General features: G+C 50.2%; 1 protein-coding gene, 1 long non-coding RNA gene and 12 other non-coding genes across 14 annotated transcripts; 8 read left to right on the top strand and 6 right to left on the bottom strand.

Annotated features, from left to right (window-relative positions):
- The first annotated feature begins 9012 nt into the window (after positions 1-9012).
- trnav-aac (transfer RNA valine (anticodon AAC)) lies at positions 9013-9085 on the top strand. The gene has a single exon. It is a non-coding gene; the product is annotated as a tRNA-Val (tRNA).
- Positions 9086-9660: 575 nt separating this feature from the next.
- On the bottom strand, positions 9661-9732 carry trnah-gug (transfer RNA histidin (anticodon GUG)). Its single transcript has one exon. It is a non-coding gene; the product is annotated as a tRNA-His (tRNA).
- A 1387-nt stretch (positions 9733-11119) lies between these two features.
- Positions 11120-11191, bottom strand: trnad-guc (transfer RNA aspartic acid (anticodon GUC)). Its single transcript has one exon. It is a non-coding gene; the product is annotated as a tRNA-Asp (tRNA).
- A 1022-nt stretch (positions 11192-12213) lies between these two features.
- trnaf-gaa (transfer RNA phenylalanine (anticodon GAA)) lies at positions 12214-12286 on the top strand. The gene has a single exon. It is a non-coding gene; the product is annotated as a tRNA-Phe (tRNA).
- Positions 12287-13042: 756 nt separating this feature from the next.
- On the bottom strand, positions 13043-13114 carry trnah-gug (transfer RNA histidin (anticodon GUG)). The gene has a single exon. It is a non-coding gene; the product is annotated as a tRNA-His (tRNA).
- Positions 13115-13807: 693 nt separating this feature from the next.
- Positions 13808-13880, top strand: trnav-cac (transfer RNA valine (anticodon CAC)). The gene has a single exon. It is a non-coding gene; the product is annotated as a tRNA-Val (tRNA).
- A 1719-nt stretch (positions 13881-15599) lies between these two features.
- On the top strand, positions 15600-15672 carry trnaf-gaa (transfer RNA phenylalanine (anticodon GAA)). The gene has a single exon. It is a non-coding gene; the product is annotated as a tRNA-Phe (tRNA).
- Positions 15673-15781: 109 nt separating this feature from the next.
- On the top strand, positions 15782-15854 carry trnav-aac (transfer RNA valine (anticodon AAC)). Its single transcript has one exon. It is a non-coding gene; the product is annotated as a tRNA-Val (tRNA).
- A 574-nt stretch (positions 15855-16428) lies between these two features.
- Positions 16429-16500, bottom strand: trnah-gug (transfer RNA histidin (anticodon GUG)). The gene has a single exon. It is a non-coding gene; the product is annotated as a tRNA-His (tRNA).
- A 694-nt stretch (positions 16501-17194) lies between these two features.
- Positions 17195-17267, top strand: trnav-cac (transfer RNA valine (anticodon CAC)). Its single transcript has one exon. It is a non-coding gene; the product is annotated as a tRNA-Val (tRNA).
- A 1719-nt stretch (positions 17268-18986) lies between these two features.
- trnaf-gaa (transfer RNA phenylalanine (anticodon GAA)) lies at positions 18987-19059 on the top strand. The gene has a single exon. It is a non-coding gene; the product is annotated as a tRNA-Phe (tRNA).
- Positions 19060-19168: 109 nt separating this feature from the next.
- Positions 19169-19241, top strand: trnav-aac (transfer RNA valine (anticodon AAC)). Its single transcript has one exon. It is a non-coding gene; the product is annotated as a tRNA-Val (tRNA).
- A 2648-nt stretch (positions 19242-21889) lies between these two features.
- On the bottom strand, positions 21890-22235 carry LOC148663377 (uncharacterized). Its single transcript, XR_015937136.1, has 2 exons — positions 22057-22235; positions 21890-21981 (listed from the first exon to the last, which is right to left on the bottom strand). It is a non-coding gene; the product is annotated as an uncharacterized LOC148663377 (long non-coding RNA).
- Positions 22236-23295: 1060 nt separating this feature from the next.
- On the bottom strand, positions 23296-24496 carry LOC148663376 (zona pellucida sperm-binding protein 3-like). The gene is made up of 3 exons (XM_088630875.1): positions 23712-24496; positions 23495-23610; positions 23296-23419 (listed from the first exon to the last, which is right to left on the bottom strand). Exons 1-3 carry the CDS (start codon positions 23991-23993, stop codon positions 23296-23298), a joined length of 522 nt encoding a protein of 173 aa, XP_088487001.1. The 5' UTR covers positions 23994-24496.
- Between the last annotated feature and the right edge of the window lie 1089 nt (positions 24497-25585).

Genomic DNA, 25585 nt, shown 5'->3' with positions numbered 1-25585 from the left:
TGAAGGGGGAAACCATGCGTGTGCTGCAAACGATCTTAGTATCGAAGTGCCGTCCCACATAACCGATCCGAACAATCTGCTTTACAGAGGAGCACTGCCGGAGCTTATCGTTGGCAAACTGAAGACCAGGCTGACCTCTTCTGTGACTCTTGAACACTGAGTCTCATGGTTGTGAATTCAAACTCCACGCCGGTGGGAAATTCAATAGGTAATGATCACATTTTCTTGCATGTTTCTGTAGGGTTTGGGCATTTACTTGGACAATTATTAATTGTAGCAGTAAATCACAAAATTGATTCTTTTGATGGCTTTAGAATCCAACCATGCAATATAACTCAAACAACGCACACACAGGTACTAATACACGAGGATACATTTATTAATACATAGAATATGCATATAAACAGATCTTATCGAGAGGGTTATCAGAATACAAAAGATATATATTCAGTCAGTTACAAAGAGTTACATATATCAAGAGGACATACATTCAGTATATCATTCATTTAGACCGTTTCGTAATTGAACTTGGTTATAACTTCTACATTAGATACTCAAAACAAGTACATAACTCTTGTTGGGATAACAATTGAATTCTCGAGCAGTAATGCAGTGAAGTTGAATACTCATCCAATCTCTGGGGATTCAGATCTCCTGCGGGCACAAAGAAACAGTTGCAGGCTGTTGCTGTCCAATCTGCGCTCTCTGGCTCGGTGCCAGGCTGTGCTGTGCGGCTTGTGACGGTGCGCTGCTGATGCTCTCTGAATACTGGCTAGTTAGTTTTGGCTGAAATTAGCGAAGTTTGTGCACAGGAGAAAAGATGACTGTGAGTCCCAGCAGGTCAGGAAGAAGACCAGTTCGTTCCTGATGAAGCGCTAGTTCTGAATAGTAATTCAGATGTCCACAGTTCTGACCTTTTCACCAGGCCTGCTGCTGGTGCTAACCTCGGGTGGATCCTCTGGTTACTCTCTGGCAACCTCCGCTCTCGACTCTTAGAACAAAGGAAAGTTCTGGCACTCGGACACACTGGCCGTTCCGTGGTTGTCCGGGTTGAGTCTCTGGATGGTCAGGAGGCGCGCTGCGAGAATGTCCTGCCCTTGGGAGCCTTCTGCTCCTGGGCCGTCCTGCCCTGGAATTCTCCTTTGAATTCCCTTTAGAAAAGTCCACAGAATTCTACACTTAAGGCTCTCTGTGTTGCCTGTTTTTACCTGGAAGAACTTCAGCTCGTTGATTGGCTGAAAGTTCCATGGGCATCAGAGTCCCACGTGGGTTACTCGGCCCTACCAGTCCCTGATTGGTTGATCAAGGTGAGATATGAGTCACTTACTCCTGACACTTAGGAATGCAATCCAGATGTCCATCTGGCACTCCCTAGACAGATAGGCGCCAATGGATGCCTATTGATCATGATAGCCAGGCTTAGCTAAGTGCACCCCCCTTTGGGAGCTGTCCCTTATCAAAAGAAAACATCTTTAAATCAGCCTGCATGAATAGTTTCTCTGTGGCTGCACCACAGAGATGAACAGAGAGATGAGGCCTCATTTGGGAAAGCACTGAAACACTTAATTCTGTCTTATTAACAAGCATTGCCGCTACACTGGGATAGGACATTCCACACTGGAGTATTATTATTGAGAGACAGGATCACTGTCTGTTCCCCAGGCTGGGGCAGGAGATCCCACACTGTATCATTATTATTGAGAGACAGGCTCACTGTCTCTTCCTTAGGCTGGGAAAGGAGGTCTCACGCTGTATTATTATTATTGAGAGACAGGTTCACCGTCTGTTCCTCAGGCTGGGACAGGAGATCACACACTGTATTATTATTTCTGAGAGACAGGCTCACTGTCTGTTCTTCAGGCTGGGGCAGGAGATCACATTGTATTATTATTTTTGAGAGACAAGCTCACTGTTCCTCAGGCTGGAACAGGAGATGACACACTGTATTATTATTATTGAGAGACAGCCTCCGTGCCCCCCAGGCTGGGTCAGGAGATCACACACTGATCTATTATTATTGAGAGACAAGCACACTTTTTGTTCCTCAGACTGGGACAGGACATCCCACACTGGATTATTATTATTGAGAGACAGGATCACTGTCTGTTCCTCAGGCTAAGAAAGGAGCTCACACACTGGATTATTATTATTGAGAGATAGGTTTACTCTCTGTTCCCCAGGCTGGGACAGGAGATCACACACTGTATTATTATTATTGAGAGACAGCCTCCGTGCCCCCCAGGCTGGGTCAGGAGATCACACACTGATCTATTATTATTGAGAGACAAGCACACTTTTTGTTCCTCAGACTGGGACAGGACATCCCACACTGGATTATTATTATTGAGAGACAGGATCACTGTCTGTTCCTCAGGCTAAGAAAGGAGCTCACACACTGGATTATTATTATTGAGAGATAGGTTTACTCTCTGTTCCCCAGGCTGGGACAGGAGATCACACACTGTATTATTAATATTGAGAGGCAGGCTCACTGTCTCTTCCTCAGGCTGGGACAGGAGGTAACACACTGTATTATTATTATTACTGAGATACAGGCTCACTGTCTGTTCCTCAGACTGGGACACGAGATCACACACTGTATTTGTATTATTGAGAGACAAGCTCACTTTTCCTCAGGCTGGGACTGGAGATCACACACTGTTCTATTATTAGTGAGAGACATGCTCACTGTTTGTTCCCCAGACTGGGACAGGACATTCCACACTGGATTATTATTATTGAGAGATAGGTTTACTGTCTGTTCCCCAGGCTGGGACAGGAGATCACACACTGTATTATTATTATTATTGAGAGACAGGTTCACTGTCTGTTCCTCAGGCTGGGACAGGAGATCACACACTGTATTATTATTATTGAGAGACAAGCTCACTGTTCCTCAGGCTGGGACAGGAGATCACATTGTATTATTATTATTGACAGATAAACTCACTGTTCCTCACTGTTATTATTATTGAGAGTCTGGCTCCCTGTTCCCCAAGCTGGGACAGGAGGTCACACACTGTATTATTATTATTATTGAGAGACAGGCTCGCTGTCTGTTCCTCAGGCTGGGACAGGAGATCACACACTGTACTATTATTATTGAGAGACAGGCTCAGTGTTCCCCAGGCTGGGACAGGAGATCACACACTTTATTATTATTATTGAGAGACAGGCTCACTGTTTGTTCCTCAGGCTGGGACTGGAGATCACACACTGTTCTATTATTATTGAGAAACAGGCTCGCTGTCTGCTCCTCAGGCTGGGACAGGAGATCACACACTGTATTATTATTATTGAGAGACAGGGTCACTGTCTGTTCTTCAGGCTGGGATAGGAGATCACGCACTGTATTATTATAATTGAGAGACAGGCTCGGTGTCTGTCCCTCATGCTGGGAGAGGAGATCACACACTGTATTATTATTATTGAGAGACAGGTTCGGTGTCTGCTCCTCAGGCTGGGACAGGAGATCACACACTGTTGTAGTGTGCTCTCACGAGGCACCAGTTCTGTAGGGGTTTGTGCATTTACTGGGACAATTATTAATTGTGGCAGTTAATCACAAAATTGATTCTTTTAATGGTCTCAGAATCCAACCATGCGAGATAACTCAAACAACGCACACACAGGTACTAATACACGAGGATACATTCATTAATATATATAATATGCATGTAAACCAAACAGATCTTATCCTAAGGGTTATCAGAATACAAAAGATATATATTCATTCAGTTACAAAGAGTTACACATATCAAGAGGACATACGTTCGGTATATCATTCATTTAGACCGTTTCGTAATTTAACTTGGTTACAACTTCTGCATTAGATACTCAAAACAAGTACATAACTCTTAGGAATTACATTGATATCAACTGGTTGGGATAACAATAGAATTCTGGAGCAGTAATGCAGTGAAGTTGAATACTCTTCCGATCTCTGGGGATTCAGATCTCCTGCGGGCACAAAGAAACAGTTGCAGGCTTGTTGCTGTCCAATCCACACTCTCTGGCTCCGTGCCAGGCTGTGCTGTGCGGCTTGTGACGGTGCGCTGCTGATGCTCTCTGAATACTGGCTAGTTAGTTTGGGCTGAAACTAGCGAAGTTTGTGCACAGGAGAAAAGATGACTGTGAGTCCCAGCAGGTCAGGAAGAAGACCAGTTCGTTCCTGATGAAGCGCTAGTTCTGAATAGTAATTCAGCTGTCCACAGTTCTGACCTTTTCACCAGGCCTGCTGCTGGTGCTAACCTCGGGTGGATCCTCTGGTTACTCTCTGGCAACCTCCGCTCTCGACTCTTAGAACAAAGGAAAGTTCTGGCACTTGGACACACTGGCCGTTCCGTGGTGGTCCAGGCTGAGTCTCAGGATGGTCAGGAGGCGCGCTGCGAGAATGTTCTGCCCTTGGGAGCCTTTCTGCTCCTGGGCCGTCCCGCCCTGGAATTATCTCACAGCCCTGGAATTCTCCTTTGAATTCCCTTTAGAATAGTCTTGGAGCTCTGTGTTGCCTGTTTTTACCTGGAGGAACTTCAGCTCGTTCATTGGATGAAAGTTTCATGGGCATCAGAGACCCACGTGGGTTACTCTGCCCTACCAGTCCCTGATTGGTTGATCAAGGTGAGATATGAGTCACTTACTCCTGACACTTAGGAATGCAGTCCAGATGTCCATCTGGCACTCCCTAGACAGATAGGCGCCAATGGATGCCCATTGATCATGATAGCCAGGCTTAGCTAAATGCATCCCCATTTGGGAGCTGTCCCTTATCAAAAGAAAACATCTTTAAATCAGCCTGCCTGAATAGCTTCTCTGTGGCTGCACCACAGAGATGAAGAGAGAGATGGGGCCTCATTTGGGAAAGCACAGCAACACTTAATTCTGTCTTATTAACAAGCATTGCCGCTACAATTAGTAGAAAGAAAGATACAATGTTTTGAAAATGTAATATGTTTTAAAGGATTAAAGGGAAAATAAATACTTTATATACGCAAAGTAATTCAACTGAGCTCCTCTAAACAATATCGCCTGAAGAATTGCCAAAGCACAGTGTATCAATTTGGGTGACACTGGGGGAAAAGGATCACAACATTCTACACATTCTCACAATATTACACGCACGGAAACCAATATTTACCACTAGGATAGAATGCAGCATAGAACAGTTGGATAGAAGGTTAGTGTAACTCTATAGTGCATCACAGAGGTCAGTCTCTTCCCCCTCATTATGCAGGCTGACTTCACTGTCCTCCAGCGATAGTCAGCTGTAATCACTGATGCAGACATGATGTTAATACTCTGACAGCATCTTGGCTGATTTGGTTAAAGTGTTTTCCTATTAAACAGGAGATTCTGCGCTCAAATCCCAGCAGTGTCTTTCTTCCTGTCTTGTCTTACAAAATGTATCACTATGGATGATTACATGCAGCTTGATTTTGTTTAATGCAAGTTTTCATTCCCTTTCTGATGGCTCTCTAAAGTAATTTTTAAAAGTACTAATCGGGATGGATTACTGTACATATCCTCAGTAAAGGGGAATATATAAGTAGTGACTATCCAAATTGCATTTTTGTGTGAAACACATTTCAGAAAATTGAAAACCAATTTTCAAAACTCACAATAACAAGACAAAGGCAAAACATAAGTTCACTTTCACTTTATGCATATTTACCACAACCTTGCCTTCTGATCATAAAAAGTCTTAATTTTAATATAGCAGTTTTAAATGGGACATTCAGAACATGGCATATGAGAATATATGGTTAACCGAGGATGAGCAAAGGATGATCGCACTTTCTGCTTATTGCTATGAACCTACCCCTGGTTATAAAAATGTCTCAAAATTCTGACACTGAGGTGTGAGACACAATGTAACAGGCTCTCATAATCCCGAAATACAAGAAATTTTACTGTAGCGTTTTATAAATTTGACCCTGTGAACATTGCATGTCCCTCCTTACTCATTACCAAAACATCTCAATGTCCCGGCACTATGTACATTTGTAATTACAACACTTCACTGTTTCATTTATGAGTTGTGACATTGTGAACATGGCATGTTAAAGTATATAGAAAATCTAGATCAGAACAGGCTAAATGCAATTCCTAGTGATTTATCATTTTCTTACTTTCTAAATGAAAAAAAATATTTTTTCAGTGATTATGACACTTCAGTATGACATAAAATATGCTTCAATGACAGAATAAATAATAATAATAATAAATAATCATGGAAAAAATACCCAAAGTGGACATTCATAGTTGTGATTATAGAATGTTAGATATCGGGTGGGTAGCTGCGTCAGCATGCGTAGGCTGCAAAGGAACAAGTAAAGGACTATTCCAGCTGAAAAGAGAAGAAAAGAATCACAATGTTTCGGCTGTGGAGCCTTCTTCAGGTGTCCGAAAGACAGGGCAGTAAGCAAAGATAATTTTCTTTTTATCTTTGCTGAATGCAGTTTATCGCTGATGACATCAAAGACATTAAGGACATTAAGGAGTTTTTACGGCTAACAGCTCCACATCAACTTCCTTTCATAACTTTCATAACTAACCTCATCAGATCCTTCAACTCTTTTCTTGGGTGAATATGGTTTTCTGGGGAGTTGCGATGTTGGGCATACAGTAACTGGACATTTCCCGGTGATTCTGACACGTGTTAAGCACTCGCATTTCCTGCAAATATTAAAATGGTAAAGGTTTCGCTGAGAAATCCAATCGACCTTTGCGAAGACAATGTTTACATCGCAACAGAAACCCGTCCTTTGGTGGACTCAAACCACCGACTTTTCAGTTAACAACCGAATGCGCCACACAGACGGAATGGTGGATTCGTGTCTCACATCACAACTTTCCGGTTAAAAAAAAATATTTTTTTGCCAGCTGGCAATATTTCTTCTGCACTGATAATCAAGAATTGAATTTAATTTCTCGCAAGCTGTGTGAATTTCTTGAAATACAAGTTTTCCAGAAAGGAAATGAATACATGCATTTAACGAAATCAAGCCCTTTGTGATAGTCCGAAATGGTACGTTATGTACCACAAGATAGGAAAAAAAACATGATTGGGATTTTAAGCTACTGTACGTGACCTATGGTACCAGACCGGGGTAAAGTTAGCTTGAAGTTCGAAAACGATTTTGGCACGCCTGTAGCGTTTACACGAAACCTCTTAGAATCGCGAGAATACTTGCTTTGTGCATAAAATACATTGTGAATGCTTTCTCAGCCTTTACTTTTTCATTTATATTACATTTTTTTTGGACCAAGCACGAATATTCTTTTGTCCATATCTTCGCAACGGAAGCACAGAACGCCTTCAAACCAAATGCATTTTAAAGACCACGACGTGGATATTTCCACAGCCTCTACATCAAAGTATCAGTGAGCTAATTATCTTTTTTTAAACCTCCGGTTTTTCATCGATGAGTAATTACGCACTAACTGGAACCCGGGGGACCGCTGTATACACAAGTTCACAACGCGAGAAATACTGTTCAATACGGCTTCATGCGAAAAACCCGTATATGACCATAGGAAGCATAACTGTGCAGTCTCCAATTACCCAGACTGTAAGCACGGGAATAAAGCTTTGACTGAATTCTGAAACCCTTCCTTTACGTCCTGTTTTCATTCAGGTAAGAGTCAACTATATGCAAAATACTACTGACAGCAAGAAGATTAAAATATTCTTTACTCAGCAGCTTATTAAACACAGCTCCCATGATGTTCAAACCGATTTTTTACACAGAACACTGACACAGCTTTGCGTTCTGAATCTCTTTTTCTCGTGTGTTTATTTAATGTGGCACAATGTACTGGGATAGGGGTATTCTGTTCACAAACCAATAGCATTTAAACCACAGCACCCACAATGCTGCAAGTAAGTGTTTTGCACACTAAGCAGAGAGCGATGTCTTCCTCGTTAGTATAGTGGCAAGTATCCCCACCTGTCACCCGGGAGACCAGGGTTCATCAGGACATGCATTGAAGTGAAAGCAGGATGCGCTGCGACATCCACTGTGCAGACCCGCCACACTAAGAGGTGAGTGGGTCTTTTCGATCACAGCGCTAGGCGAATCCCTAAACAGTGTGCGTGGCAACAAACGAAACGGGCCTGTTTCCGCCCGGTTTCGATCCGGGGAAATCGGGCCCAGTAGTGGCGGGATCTGTACAGTGCATGTCGCAGCGCTTCAATGTGCTTCCTGATGTCCTACCCCGAGTGCAGAAAAGACAGCATCCACAGCAACAACAGCTCAGGTCTCTGCACAGGAGCTAAGCTGCCCTCATCTCCTCTGCTCTGCGGCTCCTGCGGAGTGGAGTCCTGCCTGGAGCCGTGTTTGCAGGCTGCGGCTCCCCGCGCCCTGTCTGTGCGTCGTGTCCAAGAGCTCCTGGGAGGAAGAGAGAGCCCTCCCACTCGGGGGCTTTTCCACGGTCTGTGTGAGGAGGGGCGGGTGTGTCCAGTAGCTTATCGAGCGGAAGCCTGGGGCGGCGGAGAGCTGTGATCGTGCAGACCTTGAGGTGTCACCTCTTTGTCTGCTTTCCCGCCCCCCCTCCGCCCAAGCTCTGCTCCAAAGTAGCCCGGCAACCCCTCACACCTGCACGTGTCACAACCTAAGGTGCGGTCATGAGACACCCATGGGGTGTCGTTCTGTTCTTGCTAATTGTTTCCTGCCCGTCGCAGGCAGGAGTCCATGCGAGGAAGATGCGCTGGACAGAGCTCAGAGGGCGCAGCTGGGTGGCTTTCCTTCTGAGTGACGTTCCTGCAACACTCTCCCGCTACTCTTGGTGCGCTCATGCCACAACACAGGAAGGCTGGAGCAGGTGGCTGTGGGCTTTGCGCACCGCCGAAATAGCTCAGTTGGGAGAGCGTTAGACTGAAGATCTAAAGATCCCGGGTTTCGGTATTTTGTTTCATCGCGCCCTTTGTTCCTCTCTCCAGCGCCCCCTGCCTAAAGTGACGCGTCCCTTTCTCAGCCCGAAACGCAAGCGAGACACCAGGAGCGGTCCCTGCAGGTTTCCGTAGTGTAGCGGCTATCACGTTCGCCTAACACGCGAAAGGTCCCCGGTTCGAGACCGGGCGGAAACAGCCTCGTTTTGCACGCTCCTGTACTTCACAGAGGTCTTGAGCGACCGGTCATTTGTTCCCAATGTATTTCCGGTGCCTTCGTGCACTCTTGTACCAAACACACGTTCCTTCTGTACGCGGAGCCGATCATTTGCAATTGGGCTGTGCCGACAGACCAGGTCGAGCTCTGTCGGCTCAAAAGCAGCGCAGGACCTGCAAGAACAACAGAAAGATTAGCATCCAGCGGGGGCCTCTTAGTGAGCCCAAGAGCTCATCAAGAATCGGCTCCAGCAACAGGGCTGGGCGCATTGTTCCATTCTCCGCCCACTCTCGGTGTAAACAAGTCCCTCCTGGTCTCTGCTTGAAATGCACTTTCCTGCGTTTGCTTTGGTGTAACTGGCTTCCCCTGCATGGGCGAATGTGAAGAAGATCCTTAGTAAGTCATTGAAGAAAACCGAGAAGAGGTCGGAGTGGCTTCTGTCGTTCATCAACGATCCAGTCAGGCAGTACTCCTCTGTAAAGCGCCGTTCGTTCACGTCGATTGGCTTTTTTTTTGCCTTCATTCGTGCGAGTAGTAAAAGCAGACGCCCCTATTCTGCCGTGACCCGGATTCGAACCGGGGTTGTTGCGGCCACAACGCAAAGTACTGACCACTATACGATCACAGCAAGTTACCGAGACACACGCGGCAGGGCGGAAAGGACTGTGCTCTCTTCGTGTGACATAATTCGGAAAAGTCCTGACGTTGCATTTCAACTGAGCCCCAGTATACATCGACCCTTCGACACTCTGAGTGACAACTCTCTTGCGTGTTTTCTCATATTTATGTAGTTTGCTTGCATGATGCCGGGAACAGCATGGTTGTTCGCTGCCATATAGTCTAGCGGTTAGGGTTCCTGGTTTTCACCCAGGCGGTTCGACTCGGTTTTGCCTCCTGCTTTCCAAAAGATCAGCACCGTGTACGAAAGAGCCGCAATAAAACTACTCGAACGTGCAAAACGTGCGAGAAGAGGGGGCGCTTGTTTCCAACCGAAACTTCTCGCGTGTGAGACGAGCTGATCATCGCTGTGGGAGGGTTACTCTGGTAGACAGGGCTGACCTTCGGCAATAGGATTTATAGTCTCCAAGATGATATTTGCACTTTCTGGAGAGGCGATTTTCTCCACTTCAGTAGCCCGATTTCGTCGATTGCGTGGAGAGGGCTGTAGAATGTGGCGCCGCCTTTCCTGCTCCGTCCATGACAGGCGTGCTGGTCTCTGGAGAGAGAGCACGGCCCATCAGCGCACTCCAATAAAGGCACTGGAAGCAGCTAAATCGCATTGGCGAAGCTCAGCGCTGGGCCGCTGGGCACGTCTTACCACCGTTTCCGTAGTGTAGTGGTTATCACGTTCGCCTCACACGGAAAGGTCCCCGGTTCGAAACCGGGCGGAAACAGACATCTTTTGTCGCCAGGCACAAAAGGGGATTGGGGATTCGCCTAGCGCTGTGATCGAACAGACCCACTGGACCCACCTCTTAGTGTGGCGGGATTTGCACAGTGCATGTCACAGCGCATCCTGCTTTCACTTCAAGGCGCGTCCTGATGCACCCCAGTCTCCCGCGTGACAGGTGGGGACAGGTGACAGGTCCTATACTAACGAGGAAGACATCGCTCTCTCCGACCCCCGGCATCGTGTCCCGACCCACCGTGCTGGAAGCCGACGCGTGCTGTGATTCCTTTACGGAGCAGAAATGACAACCGAGGAGCCGAGAGATCATTTCAGCATTTCGCGTCTGAACGGAAAACACAAACGACCAACTCGGAATGACTTGCCTTTGACGCTTCTCAAAGCGTTCTTTGTGCATCGAACAGACCCACTCACCTCTTAGTGTGGCGGGATCTGCACAGTGCATGTCGCAGCGCTTCCTGCTTTCACTTCAATGTGCTTCCTGATGTTGAGTCGACTGCCGTGCGGAGGCTCTGAAAGCGAGAGCAATGAAAAGGTGCACGACGCTGTGAAAGAAAACAGAGAAGTGAAAGGCAGTCATTTCTCTAAGGAGGTGAAAGAAAAGCTACTCCCCGTCGGGGAATCGAACCCCGGTCTCCCGCGTGACAGGCGGGGATACTTGCCACTATACTAACGAGGAAGACATCGCTCTCTCCAACCCCCGGCATCGTGTCCCGACCCAGCATGCTGGAAGCCGACGCGTGCTGTGATCCCTTTACGGAGCAGAAATGACAACCGAGGAGCCGAGAGATCATGTCAGCATTTCGCGTCTGAACGGAAAACACAAACGACCAACTCGGAATGACTTGCCTTTGACGCTTTTCAAAGTGTTCTTTGTGCACGACGACTGCGCCGCCTAGCAGATACAAAGGGGTTGTACAACTTTGAACTAGCAAATGGAAGAGGGCTAAGCCCCCTCTCTTTTAGCCCAGGTTCGATCTGTCTCCCAGAATCACCAGGGCGCACACACACACACCCGTGCCGTTGAAGTGCTCTGCTTCATTTCTAAGGGCAACTCAACATTCACTCCTATCCCGAGTGCAGAAAAGACAGCATCCACAGCAACAACAGCTCAGGTCTCTTCACAGGAGCTAAGCTGCCCTCATCTCCTCTGCTCTGCGGCTCCTGCGGAGTGGAGTCCTGCCTGGAGCCGTGTTTGCAGGCGGCGGCTCCCCGCGCCCTGTCTGGGCGTCGTGTCCAAGAGCTCCTGGGAGGAAGAGAGAGCCCTCCCACTCGGGGGCTTTTCCACGGTCTGTGTGAGGAGGGGCGGGTGTGTCCAGTAGCTTATCGAGCGGAAGCCTGGGGCGGCGGAGAGCTGTGATCGTGCAGACCTTGAGGTGTCACCTCTTTGTCTGCTTTCCCGCCCCCCCTCCGCCCAAGCTCTGCTCCAAAGTAGCCCGGCAACCCCTCACACCTGCACGTGTCACAACCTAAGGTGCGGTCATGAGACACCCATGGGGTGTTGTTCTGTTCTTGCTAATTGTTTCCTGCCTGTCGCAGGCAGGAGTCCATGCGAGGAAGATGCGCTGGACAGAGCTCAGAGGGCGCAGCTGGGTGGCTTTCCTTCTGAGTGACGTTCCTGCAACACTCTCCCGCTACTCTTGGTGCGCTCATGCCACAACACAGGAAGGCTGGAGCAGGTGGCTGTGGGCTTTGCGCACTGCCGAAATAGCTCAGTTGGGAGAGCGTTAGACTGAAGATCTAAAGGTCCCTGGTTCGATCCCGGGTTTCGGCATTTCGTTTCATCGCGACCTTTGTTCCTCTCTCCAGCGCCACCTGCCTAAAGTGATGCGTCCCTTTCTCAGCCCGAAACGCAAGCGAGACACCAGCAGCAGTCCCTACAGGTTTCCGTAGTGTAGCGGCTATCACGTTCGCCTAACACGCGAAAGGTCCCCGGTTCGAGACCGGGTGGAAAAAGCCTCGTTTTGCACGCTCCTGTACTTCACAGAGGTCTTGAGCGACCGGTCATTTGTTCCCAATGTATTTCCGGTGCCTTCGTGCACTCTTGTACCAAACGCACATTCCTTCTGTACGCGGAGCCGATCATTTGCAATTGGGCTGTGCCGACAGACCAGGTCGAGCTCTGTCGGCTCAAAAGCAGCGCAGGACCTGCAAGAACAACAGAAAGATTAGCATCCAGCGGGGGCCTCTTAGTGAGCCCAAGAGCTCATCAAGAATCGGCTCCAGCAACAGGGCTGGGCGCATTGTTCCATTCTCCGCCCACTCTCGGTGTAAACAAGTCCCTCCTGGTCTCTGCTTGAAATGCACTTTCCTGCGTTTGCTTTGGTGTAACTGGCTTCCCCTGCATGGGCGAATGTGAAGAAGATCCTTAGTAAGTCATTGAAGAAAACCGAGAAGAGGTAGGAGTGGCCTCTGTCGTTCATCAACGATCCAGTCAGGCAGTACTCCTCTGTAAAGCGCCGTTCGTTCACGTCGATTGGCTTTTTTTTGCCTTCATTCGTGCGAGTAGTAAAAGCAGACGCCCCTATTCTGCCGTGACCCGGATTCGAACCGGGGTTGTTGCGGCCACAACGCAAAGTACTGACCACTATACGATCACAGCGAGTTACCGAGACACATGCGGCAGGGCGGAAAGGGCTGTGCTCTCTTCGTGTGACATAATTCGGAAAAGTCCTGACGTTGCATTTCAACTGAGCCCCAGTATACATCGACCCTTCGACACTCTGAGTGACAACTCTCTTGCGTGTTTTCTCATATTTATGTAGTTTGCTTGCATGATGCCGGGAACAGCATGGTTGTTCGCTGCCATATAGTCTAGCGGTTAGGGTTCCTGGTTTTCACCCAGGCGGTTCGACTCGGTTTTGCCTCCTGCTTTCCAAAAGCTCAGCACCGTGTACGAAAGAGCCGCATTAAAACTACTCGAACGTGCAAGACGTGCGAGAAGAGGGGGCGCTTGTTTCCAACCGAAACTTCTCGCGTGTGAGACGAGCTGATCATCGCTGTGGGAGGGTTACTCTGGTTGGCAGGGCTGACCTTCGGCAATAGGATTTATAGTCTCCAAGATGATATTTGCACTTTCTGGAGAGGCGATTTTCTCCACTTCAGTAGCCCGATTTCGTCGATTGCGTGGAGAGGGCTGTAGAATGTGGCGCCGCCTTTCCTGCTCCGTCCATGACAGGCGTGCTGGTCTCTGGAGAGAGAGCACGGTCCTCAGCGCACTCCAATAAAGGCACTGGAAGCAGCTAAATCGCATTGGCGAAGCTCAGCACTGGGCCGGTGGGCACGTCTTACCACCGTTTCCGTAGTGTAGTGGTTATCACGTTCGCCTCACACGCGAAAGGTCCCCGGTTCGAAACCGGGCGGAAACAGACATCTTTTGTCGCCAGGCACAAAAGGGGATTGGGGATTCGCCTAGCGCTGTGATCGAACAGACCCACTGGACCCACCTCTTAGTGTGGCGGGATCTGCACAGTGCATGTCACAGCGCATCCTGCTTTCACTTCAAGGCGCGTCCTGATGCACCCCAGTCTCCCGCGTGACAGGTGGGGACAGGTGACAGGTCCTATACTAACGAGGAAGACATCGCTCTCTCCGACCCCCGGCATCGTGTCCCGACCCACCGTGCTGGAAGCCGACGCGTGCTGTGATTCCTTTACAGAGCAGAAATGACAACCGAGGAGCCGAGAGATCATTTCAGCATTTCGCGTCTGAACGGAAAACACAAACGACCAACTCGGAATGACTTGCCTTTGACGCTTCTCAAAGCGTTCTTTGTGCATCGAACAGACCCACTCACCTCTTAGTGTGGCGGGATCTGCACAGTGCATGTCGCAGCGCTTCCTGCTTTCACTTCAATGTGCTTCCTGATGTCGAGTCGACTGCCGTGCGGAGGCTCTGAAAGCGAGAGCAATGAAAAGGTGCACGACGCTGTGAAAGAAAACAGAGAAGTGAAAGGCAGTCATTTCTCTAAGGAGGTGAAAGAAAAGCTACTCCCCGTCGGGGAATCGAACCCCGGTCTCCCGCGTGACAGGCGGGGATACTTGCCACTATACTCACGAGGAAGACATCGCTCTCTCCAACCCCCGGCATCGTGTCCCGACCCAGCATGCTGGAAGCCGACGCGTGCTGTGATCCCTTTACGGAACAGAAATGACAACCGAGGAGCCGAGAGATCATGTCAGCATTTCGCGTCTGAACGGAAAACACAAACGACCAACTCGGAATGACTTGCCTTTGACGCTTTTCAAAGTGTTCTTTGTGCACGACGACTGCGCCGCCTAGCGGATACAAAGGGGTTGTACAACTTTGAACTAGCAAATGGAAGAGGGCTAAGCCCCCTCTCTTTTAGCCCAGGTTCGATCTGTCTCCCAGAATCACCAGGGCGCACACACACACACACACCCGTGCCGTTGAAGTGCTCTGCTTCATTTCTAAGGGCAACTCAACATTCACTCCTACCCCGAGTGCAGAAAAGACAGCATCCACAGCAACAACAGCTCAGGTCTCTGCACAGGAGCTAAGCTGCCCTCATCTCCTCTGCTCTGCGGCTCCTGCGGAGTGGAGTCCTGCCTGGAGCCGTGTTTGCAGGCGGCGGCTCCCCGCGCCCTGTCTGGGCGTCGTGTCCAAGAGCTCCTGGGAGGAAGAGAGAGCCCTCCCACTCGGGGGCTTTTCCACGGTCTGTGTGAGGAGGGGCGGGGGTGTCCAGTAGCTTATCGAGCGGAAGCCTGGGGCGGCGGAGAGCTGTGATCGTGCAGACCTTGAGGTGTCACCTCTTTGTCTGCTTTCCCGCCCCCCCTCCGCCCAAGCTCTGCTCCAAAGTAGCCCGGCAACCCCTCACACCTGCACGTGTCACAACCTAAGGTGCGGTCATGAGACACCCATGGGGTGTCGTTCTGTTCTTGCTAATTGTTTCCTGCCCGTCGCAGGCAGGAGTCCATGCGAGGAAGATGCGCTGGACAGAGCTCAGAGGGCGCAGCTGGGTGGCTTTCCTTCTGAGTGACGTTCCTGCAACACTCTCCCGCTACTCTTGGTGCGCTCATGCCACAACACAGGAAGGCTGGAGCAGGTGGCTGTGGGCTTTGCGCACTGCCGAAATAGCTCAGTTGGGAGAGCGTTAGACTGAAGATCTAAAGGTCCCTGGTTCGATCCCGGGTTTCGGCATTTCGTTTCATCGCGACCTTTGTTCCTCTCTCCAGCGCCACCTGCCTAAAGTGACGCGTCCCTTTCTCAGCCCGAAACGCAAGCGAGACACCAGCAGCAGTCCCTACAGGTTTCCGTAGTGTAGCGGCTATCACGTTCGCCTAACACGCGAAAGGTCCCCGGTTCGAGACCGGGCGGAAACAGCCTCGTTTTGCACGCTCCTGTACTTCACAGAGGTCTTGAGCGACCGGTCATTTGTTCCCAATGTATTTCCGGTGCCTTCGTGCACTCTTGTACCAAACGCACGTTCCTTCTGTACGCGGAGCCGATCATTTGCAATTGGGCTGTGCCGACAGACCAGGACGAGCTCTGTCGGCTCAAAAGCAGCGCAGGACCTGCAAGAACAACAGAAAGATTAGCATCCAGCGGGGGCCTCTTAGTGAGCCCAAGAGCTCATCAAGAATCGGTTCCAGCAACAGGGCTGGGCGCATTGTTCCATTCTCCGCCCACTCTCGGTGTAAACAAGTCCCTCCTGGTCTCTGCTTGAAATGCACTTTCCTGCGTTTGCTTTGGTGTAACTGGCTTCCCCTGCATGGGCGAATGTGAAGAAGATCCTTAGTAAGTCATTGAAGAAAACCGAGAAGAGGTCGGAGTGGCCTCTGTCGTTCATCAACGATCCAGTCAGGCAGTACTCCTCTGTAAAGCGCCGTTCGTTCACGTCGATTGGCTTTTTTTTGCCTTCATTCGTGCGAGTAGTAAAAGCAGACGCCCCTATTCTGCCGTGACCCGGATTCGAACCGGGGTTGTTGCGGCCACAACGCAAAGTACTGACCACTATACGATCACAGCGAGTTACCGAGACACACGCGGCAGGGCGGAAAGGGCTGTGCTCTCTTCGTGTGACATAATTCGGAAAAGTCCTGACGTTGCATTTCAACTGAGCCCCAGTATACATCGACCCTTCGACACTCTGAGTGACAACTCTCTTGCGTGTTTTCTCATATTTATGTAGTTTGCTTGCATGATGCCGGGAACAGCATGGTTGTTCGCTGCCATATAGTCTAGCGGTTAGGGTTCCTGGTTTTCACCCAGGCGGTTCGACTCGGTTTTGCCTCCTGCTTTCCAAAAGATCAGCACCGTGTACGAAAGAGCCGCATTAAAACTACTCGAACGTGCAAAACGTGCGAGAAGAGGGGGCGCTTGTTTCCAACCGAAACTTCTCGCGTGTGAGACGAGCTGATCATCGCTGTGGGAGGGTTACTCTGGTAGACAGGGCTGACCTTCGGCAATAGGATTTATAGTCTCCAAGATGATATTTGCACTTTCTGGAGAGGCGATTTTCTCCACTTCAGTAGCCCGATTTCGTCGATTGCGTGGAGAGGGCTGTAGAATGTGGCACCGCCTTTCCTGCTCCGTCCATGACAGGCGTGCTGGTCTCTGGAGAGAGAGCACGGCCCATCAGCGCACTCCAATAAAGGCACTGGAAGCAGCTAAATCGCATTGGCGAAGCTCAGCGCTGGGCCGCTGGGCACGTCTTACCACCGTTTCCGTAGTGTAGTGGTTATCACGTTCGCCTCACACGCGAAAGGTCCCCGGTTCGAAACCGGGCGGAAACAGACATCTTTTGTCGCCAGGCACAAAAGGGGATTGGGGATTCGCCTAGCGCTGTGATCGAACAGACCCACTGGACCCACCTCTTAGTGTGGCGGGATCTGCACAGTGCATGTCACAGCGCATCCTGCTTTCACTTCAAGGCGCGTCCTGATGCACCCCAGTCTCCCGCGTGACAGGTGGGGACAGGTGACAGGTCCTATACTAACGAGGAAGACATCGCTCTCTCCGACCCCCGGCATCGTGTCCCGACCCACCGTGCTGGAAGCCGACGCGTGCTGTGATTCCTTTACGGAGCAGAAATGACAACCGAGGAGCCGAGAGATCATTTCAGCATTTCGCGTCTGAACGGAAAACACAAACGACCAACTCGGAATGACTTGCCTTTGACGCTTCTCAAAGCGTTCTTTGTGCATCGAACAGACCCACTCACCTCTTAGTGTGGCGGGATCTGCACAGTGCATGTCGCAGCGCTTCCTGCTTTCACTTCAATGTGCTTCCTGATGTCGAGTCGACTGCCGTGCGGAGGCTCTGAAAGCGAGAGCAATGAAAAGGTGCACGACGCTGTGAAAGAAAACAGAGAAGTGAAAGGCAGTCATTTCTCTAAGGAGGTGAAAGAAAAGCTACTCCCCGTCGGGGAATCGAACCCCGGTCTCCCGCGTGACAGGCGGGGATACTTGCCACTATACTCACGAGGAAGACATCGCTCTCTCCAACCCCCGGCATCGTGTCCCGACCCAGCATGCTGGAAGCCGACGCGTGCTGTGATCCCTTTACGGAGCAGAAATGACAACCGAGGAGCCGAGAGATCATGTCAGCATTTCGCGTCTGAACGGAAAACACAAACGACCAACTCGGAATGACTTGCCTTTGACGCTTTTCAAAGTGTTCTTTGTGCACGACGACTGCGCCGCCTAGCAGATACAAAGGGGTTGTACAACTTTGAACTAGCAAATGGAAGAGGGCTAAGCCCCCTCTCTTTTAGCCCAGGTTCGATCTGTCTCCCAGAATCACCAGGGCGCACACACACACACACACCCGTGCCGTTGAAGTGCTCTGCTTCATTTCTAAGGGCAACTCAACATTCACTCCTACCCCGAGTGCAGAAAAGACAGCATCCACAGCAACAACAGCTCAGGTCTCTGCACAGGAGCTAAGCTGCCCTCATCTCCTCTGCTCTGCGGCTCCTGCGGAGTGGAGTCCTGCCTGGAGCCGTGTTTGCAGGCGGCGGCTCCCCGCGCCCTGTCTGGGCGTCGTGTCCAAGAGCTCCTGGGAGGAAGAGAGAGCCCTCCCACTCGGGGGCTTTTCCACGGTCTGTGTGAGGAGGGGCGGGTGTGTCCAGTAGCTTATCGAGCGGAAGCCTGGGGCGGCGGAGAGCTGTGATCGTGCAGACCTTGAGGTGTCACCTCTTTGTCTGCTTTCCCGCCCCCCCTCCGCCCAAGCTCTGCTCCAAAGTAGCCCGGCAACCCCTCACACCTGCACGTGTCACAACCTAAGGTGCGGTCATGAGACACCCATGGGGTGTCGTTCTGTTCTTGCTCATTGTTTCCTGCCCGTCGCAGGCAGGAGTCCATGCGAGGAAGATGCGCTGGACAGAGCTCAGAGGGCGCAGCTGGGTGGCTTTCCTTCTGAGTGACGTTCCTGCAACACTCTCCCGCTACTCTTGGTGCGCTCATGCCACAACACAGGAAGGCTGGAGCAGGTGGCTGTGGGCTTTGCGCACTGCCGAAATAGCTCAGTTGGGAGAGCGTTAGACTGAAGATCTAAAGGTCCCTGGTTCGATCCCGGGTTTCGGCATTTTGTTTCATCGCGCCCTTTGTTCCTCTCTCCAGCGCCACCTGCCTAAAGTGACGCGTCCCTTTCTCAGCCCGAAACGCAAGCGAGACACCAGCAGCAGTCCCTACAGGTTTCCGTAGTGTAGCGGCTATCACGTTCGCCTAACACGCGAAAGGTCCCCGGTTCGAGACCGGGCGGAAACAGCCTCGTTTTGCACGCTCCTGTACTTCACAGAGGTCTTGAGCGACCGGGCATTTGTTCCCAATGTATTTCCGGTGTCTTCGTGCACTCTTGTACCAAACGCACGTTCCTTCTGTACGCGGAGCCGATCATTTGCAATTGGGCTGTGCCGACAGACCAGGTCAAGCTCTGTCGGCTCAAAAGCAGCGCAGGACCTGCAAGAACAACAGAAAGATTAGCATCCAGCGGGGGCCTCTTAGTGAGCCCAAGAGCTCATCAAGAATCGGCTCCAGCAACAGGGCTGGGCGCATTGTTCCATTCTCCGCCCACTCTCGGTGTAAACAAGTCCCTCCTGGTCTCTGCTTGAAATGCACTTTCCTGCGTTTGCTTTGGTGTAACTGGCTTCCCCTGCATGGGCGAATGTGAAGAAGATCCTTAGTAAGTCATTGAAGAAAACCGAGAAGAGGTCGGAGTGGCCTCTGTCGTTCATCAACGATCCAGTCAGGCAGTACTCCTCTGTAAAGCGCCGTTCGTTCACGTCGATTGGCTTTTTTTTGCCTTCATTCGTGCGAGTAGTAAAAGCAGACGCCCCTATTCTGCCGTGACCCGGATTCGAACCGGGATTGTTGCGGCCACAACGCAAAGTACTGACCACTATACGATCACAGCGAGTTACCGAGACACACGCGGCAGGGCGGAAAGGGCTGTGCTCTCTTCGTGTGACATAATTCGGAAAAGTCCTGACGTTGCATTTCAACTGAGCCCCAGTATACATCGACCCTTCGACACTCTGAGTGACAACTCTCTTGCGTGTTTTCTCATATTTATGTAGTTTGCTTGGTGGCGCAGTCGTCTTGCACAAAGAACGCTTTGAAAAGCGTCAAAAGCAAGTCATTCCAAGTTAGTCGTTTGTGTTTTCCGTTCAGACGCGAAATGCTGAAATAATCTCTCGGCTCCTCGGTTGTCATTTCTGCTACATAGAGGAATCACAGCACGCGTGTTAAAAGAAGACTGTGATATTCGGTGCGTCTTGGAATAGACGAGATTAAAGAGTGAGTAGTTTTGTTTTTCTGTGATGTAATGGGACCAATGAAGAATGTGGCATTCAGACTAATGTGGAGTATTTGTTTCCTTAGGGAAATTGGCACTACCATATACTGGGGCATTAGGACCCATATGGACCGCAGGGTGAGCGCCCAGCGACAGAAACCAGACGGTACCGTGTGTCGGGCTCGGCCGCGAGCAGGACAATGACTTCACTTAAATGTTTAACTGATAAAACCCAAATGAACCAAACCTGTATAAATTAGTGGTGGAAAGGAGTCTTTTTATATAGCAAAAGGTCTCTGATCCTTTGGTAAGAACGATGGGTATATAACCCATTGTCCTCAATATTAGAAATGAATCCTTGAGCACTGCTGTTGTACCAACGGTCCATAAAAGCTTAACATTACCCTTTCTTGCATAAATTGTAGAACATGCCATCACATTTCAGTTGCACCTCAGTAGCAGTTTGATCTATTATCACCCTACTCCCCACCTCAGAACCTTCGCTCTTCTTATTCTGGTCTCCTAACTGTCCCCCACGCCCATCTACACTGTATGAGTGACAAGGCCTTCTCCTGTTATGCCCCCATGCTCTGGAACTCTCACCCCAAGGATACCAGAGTCACCTTCCCTAAACTCCTTCAAATTCAGACTCAACACCTTGTTCTGTAGAAGAGCCTTTACTGAACTGGTTCCATTCTTTACCCCTCTGCTTCTACTTTCCTTAGTACCACCATCCATGGTCTCCTCTGTCTATTGGAATTGTGTTATCCTGTGTATTCTTATTGTAATTGTTTCAAGTACTTTGCGAAGCCACCTTTGGAACCATTATATAAAATAGTTTATCCTAAATCCTTGAAACTTTAATAGGGCATTGCAGTAGGGCTAAAAATTAACAGTGTTAGTGGGGCAGCAGGATTTGTGCAAATTATAGGTAGTCACAAAGGAAGACTAGAATTTACTTGAAATTCATGACATGGGACACTGAAACAGTGGAGAGGCTTTGTGTAGTAAGCATTCAGTCTCAATCTACACAGTCTGTGCTGCTGGTAGAGGTGGTTGTGAACACTTGTCTTCCGGATCAAGTACTGGGATCTCCAGTTTCAATCTGAATACTTCCCGTGACTGTCCAATACTGTGAAACCAACACCCATAAGACAAGACCTCCAAGATTCTAACTGTACCTTTATTCACTGATGTTTGGGCACCAGAATTGTTCCTCTGCTAAGGAAGGGAAGGCCTACTTTACACCAAGCCCCTGTTGACAATCCCTTCCTTGTGTTTCTTTTAGTCAGTTTGTGCAGCCTAGAATAGGACATCAGATCTCACTCTTACCGGGCACTACAGTAGCAACTCACACTCCATAAGCACTACCCCTCTAGGAAACAGGAGGACTGCCAGTATATTGAACACCTCTGTCTCTCCCCCAGTAAAAAAGTCACAATGACCTGCCCAAGGAATAGTGCGGCTATCTTCCCCCAGTACAACGCTTTATTACTCCAGCCATTTTCAGTCCTCATTGGCAGCAATACGGGAAGCATTCTTGAAAGGGGAACCCCCACAAATACTTCCCTTGAATTCCTCCACCCCATTCAAACCATAAAGAAACAAGGGCAGGCAGAAGGGTCTTTCACAGCTTTATTGAGATGTTGCCATTACAAGGCAAGTGGAGGCAGGAGAGTCACAAGGGCCAGGCTGGAGCCTTCATTCAGGCACCTGGGGAGGAAGGAGAACAATCCAGCTGAACTGCAGGACACCACCCCTACAGGAGCTCCTCCTGCCAGACCCTACCTGTCCACTGGCCAACATCTCCAAAGTCATCTGCTCCCTCCACATCCTCACTGGTGCTCTCAGCATCTTCACTGGAGCTCCGAGGGTCTCCTTCCTCATCCTCAGTCCAGTCAGCTCCCACATCCAGAGGAGCTTCTACTGGTGCCACAGCCACCCGACTGCTGGTCACCAGGCTCCTGGTACCTGTGGACAAGCAGCACCCAGGAGTGAGGGATCTGCTATACCCAGAGTCCCACAGTGATGCTACTCATCTAAACAGTCTCTTTGTCCAGCATGGGATCATTCCTCAGTTGTCCAAGCATGGTTGTCTCTTGAGCAGAGATGCATCCACAAGGGATAGAGAACCAGACCCACCTTCATTCCAACTGCCAGCACACCTGGACTCACAGCAGGCACAGACCTCATGGTCACCATACAGCTCCTCCCACCTGGAGGAGAGGAGGACAGGTGAGGCCTCCACCTGGCATGTCCCAGAGCACCCTCAGCAGGCTCCTTGCAGAAGTACCCCTTCGCCTCCCTGTTGTAGGTGCAGGACTTGGTCCCTGGTGTTGCTTTAGCAGGAGCCACAGCCATGACAAAGTGCATGTACAGCTCAGTCACTTCATGCTGCAAGAGGGAAGGTCACAGCATTAAGGGATCAAGGCCAATAGATGGACAGAGAAGGACCTTCTGCCATCAGTGAAGGCAAGCTGGCAGCTCTAGGCACTACAGCTGCCACAGTCTGGTTCACATCTAGACCATGGATGAAAAAGCAGACAATCGATCAGTACAGCAAGAAGGCTGAGCAGCCTTTGAGAGCAGTACCTTCCTGGACAGCTTCTTCTTCCTTGAGGAAGGCATCAATTGTGAAGCGGAGCACATCCTTCTGCTTGGAGGGGACAAACCTGGACAGGCAGCCATCTGCCTTGCTGTCCACCATGCACCTGGGGACAAGGACAAGGATGAACCCCTGCAGGCTCTCGGGGCTCCTGCCCACCTCCCCTCCCAGAAGGGGCCGTACCCCAAGTTGTGGATCACGGGGAAACGGGGCTGGGAGTGCTGGTCCGGTTTCTCCGTTACGTAACACGAGTGGATGTACAGCCTCTGCTCCGCTGTGGCAAAGTAGGCAGTGGCCTGGAAGTACATGGGCTGACCCAGGAAGTACTCATCCTTAGGAGAAACCCGGACCCAGTGGGCTGGAGAAAGAGAGAGGCAGCATTACACCTGCACACAGCACCCCCTGCAGGCAGGAGGAGCCACTCACTCAAGGAGCTTACAGTTGGTGGTGAGCAGCACAAAGCTGTGTTTGTTCTTCAGGTCCTTGAAGAAGGTCCTTCTCCTGGCCCACGTGGGGACATAGCCAACCTTGTAGGAGTAGTGGAACCTGCAGGACAGAGGGGATGAGGGGCTTCTGGACACTTTCCCAGCAGCTTCTCAGCAGCAGCAGAGCCCTGCCTACCTGTTGTAGGAGCACTTGACAGGCACAGAGAAGGGAATGAAGCGATGCACAGGTGCACTGGAGGAGGGCGGGGCATAGCGGAGAGTGTTGGAGTACACCAGGCGGCCCTGGACAACCTGCAAAGTCACAGAGGAAGGGATATTCCCAGGAAAGGCAACCCCGACACTGGCCCTACAGCTCACATCGATACACTGCCTGTAGATGAAGAACCGCTTACCGATCGCTCGGTGCCGCACTCGTGAAGCCCGTAGATGAAGTAGAAGTAACTGCGTGTGGTTCGGCTGGCGCTGCAGTTGCCCAAGGTCACCTCCGATGGCCGACAGCTGAAGCCGAACAGGAGCCGACTGACCCTCACGTACATCCTGCTGGAGTCACACCACACAGCCACTCCTCGGGTGCCCCCGATGGCAGGGCGAGCCGGCTGCCGCCCTCGCTGGGGAGGAAACAGGAAGCTCTTGATGTAGGCGGGTGAGGGGCGGCTGCCGGCTTCGGGCTTCATCTTCTCCTTGTCGAAGTAGGGCGAGTACGCATCTCTTGACACGGGAAGGCGGCGAAAGTCAGGAGCCAAGGACTGCGAGTCGTTCTCGCTTGCAGACAGGTCTTCGGAGGGCGCATCTGCCAGGCTCAAGTCCTCCGACTGGGCTGCGTCTTCAGGAGCCGGGAGGTCGGCCTGGAGCGCTAATTCCCCGAGAGACCCAGCGGAGATCAGTGCGGGGAGCCCATCTGTCACGGACGTCCAAAGGGACTAACCGTGGGGAGCAGGAGAGCGGAAAAAGACCCATATGCATAGCGGCGAGATGGGAAAAAGGCCCGGGCTCATTAGTGCAAAGAGTTCAGGAATGCCGTATAGAAACCTATGCCCTCAGGGAGCGGACGTAGGGCGCCCTGGTGCTAGGCGGGTCTCAGGACATCCGAACATCAATGCTGAGGGAGGACAGAGTGCAAGACCCGGAAATATATAGCCCAAGGGAAAGAGAGGGACAGGAAGGACAGCAGACCAGAAACTAGGGACAGGACAGAGAAGGAGCGCCCTCTGGCTGCAGAGGGTGTGACACCGGCCCCTGCGTACAGGCACAGCACAAAGAGAAACGAGCGCATTGCCAAATTGACGTCCCGCTAAACTGCTACAGAAGTAAGACAAGTAAACCACCAAACTGTGTTGAAGCAAGAGAGCATAAAGTGTGAACACGGTGAATAGGTTTTTATACTAGCAGGACTATGCTACCACACACATGGTCACACTACCGCTCAATCAACACAATCAATTACATACAGAGACCCGGATTGTTCTCAGCGTCTAATTAGAACCTGCTTCCAGTCTGAGGCGGGACTCCGTGAAGCCGCCTGAACACTTTCCCGTGTGTATCTGACCTCAGCAGAGGAGTTCCACGCAATTTCGACAGAATTAAATCACCCACACGTGTAAAATTTGCTCAGATTCATTTATTGTTCAATTAGTTTCTAATTTCAGAGGACAGTGTGTTAAACTCGCTGTCAGACAGAGTACGGAACATGCGACACGTCCGTCCACACTTTCTTTTATCGAGGGGGCTGTTCTATCAACACGTACCGCAATGAAAATAATTTTACCATTTTTCATGTGTAATTGCATGTCATATTAAAATGTGTAATACAACCATTTCTTTGCTTCCCAGTAAATAAATACTGATCAGCTTTTGACATGATCTGATAATAATTTGTCTGATTTTCCAGAGATTGCTTTTGCTTCGCAGCACTGAGAACCTATGGAAGCCCGTTTCCGCCAGGGAGTAAAAAAAAACGCACTATGGTATCTCAGAATTGTGACTTAGAATCTCAGAATTGCGACCTAAAAACTCAGAATTTTGACTTTATATCTCACATTTGCGACTTCGAAATAGCCCATATTTCATTGTCTGTCCTTTTGTTATTGTAACGGATTCGGGTTCTAGGGCTTGTGCCCTCGCCGCTCCCACCCTACTTCGTGCCTCACTGTATTGGCTTGAATCCAGGCCTTGCTAGCTGAGCTAAAGAACATTTTAGATATAAAGTCGGAGTTCTGAGTTACCAAGTCGCAATTTTGAGTTACTTAGTCGGAATTCTGCGATACCA

Source organism: Lepisosteus platostomus, chromosome 5 (genome assembly GCF_059453375.1).
Source record: "Lepisosteus platostomus isolate fLepPlt1 chromosome 5, fLepPlt1.hap1, whole genome shotgun sequence".
NCBI classification, from domain to species: Eukaryota; Metazoa; Chordata; class Actinopteri; order Semionotiformes; family Lepisosteidae; genus Lepisosteus; species Lepisosteus platostomus.
The sequence above is the reverse complement of the archived record's forward strand: the minus strand, read 5'-3'. Positions and strand labels throughout refer to the sequence as shown.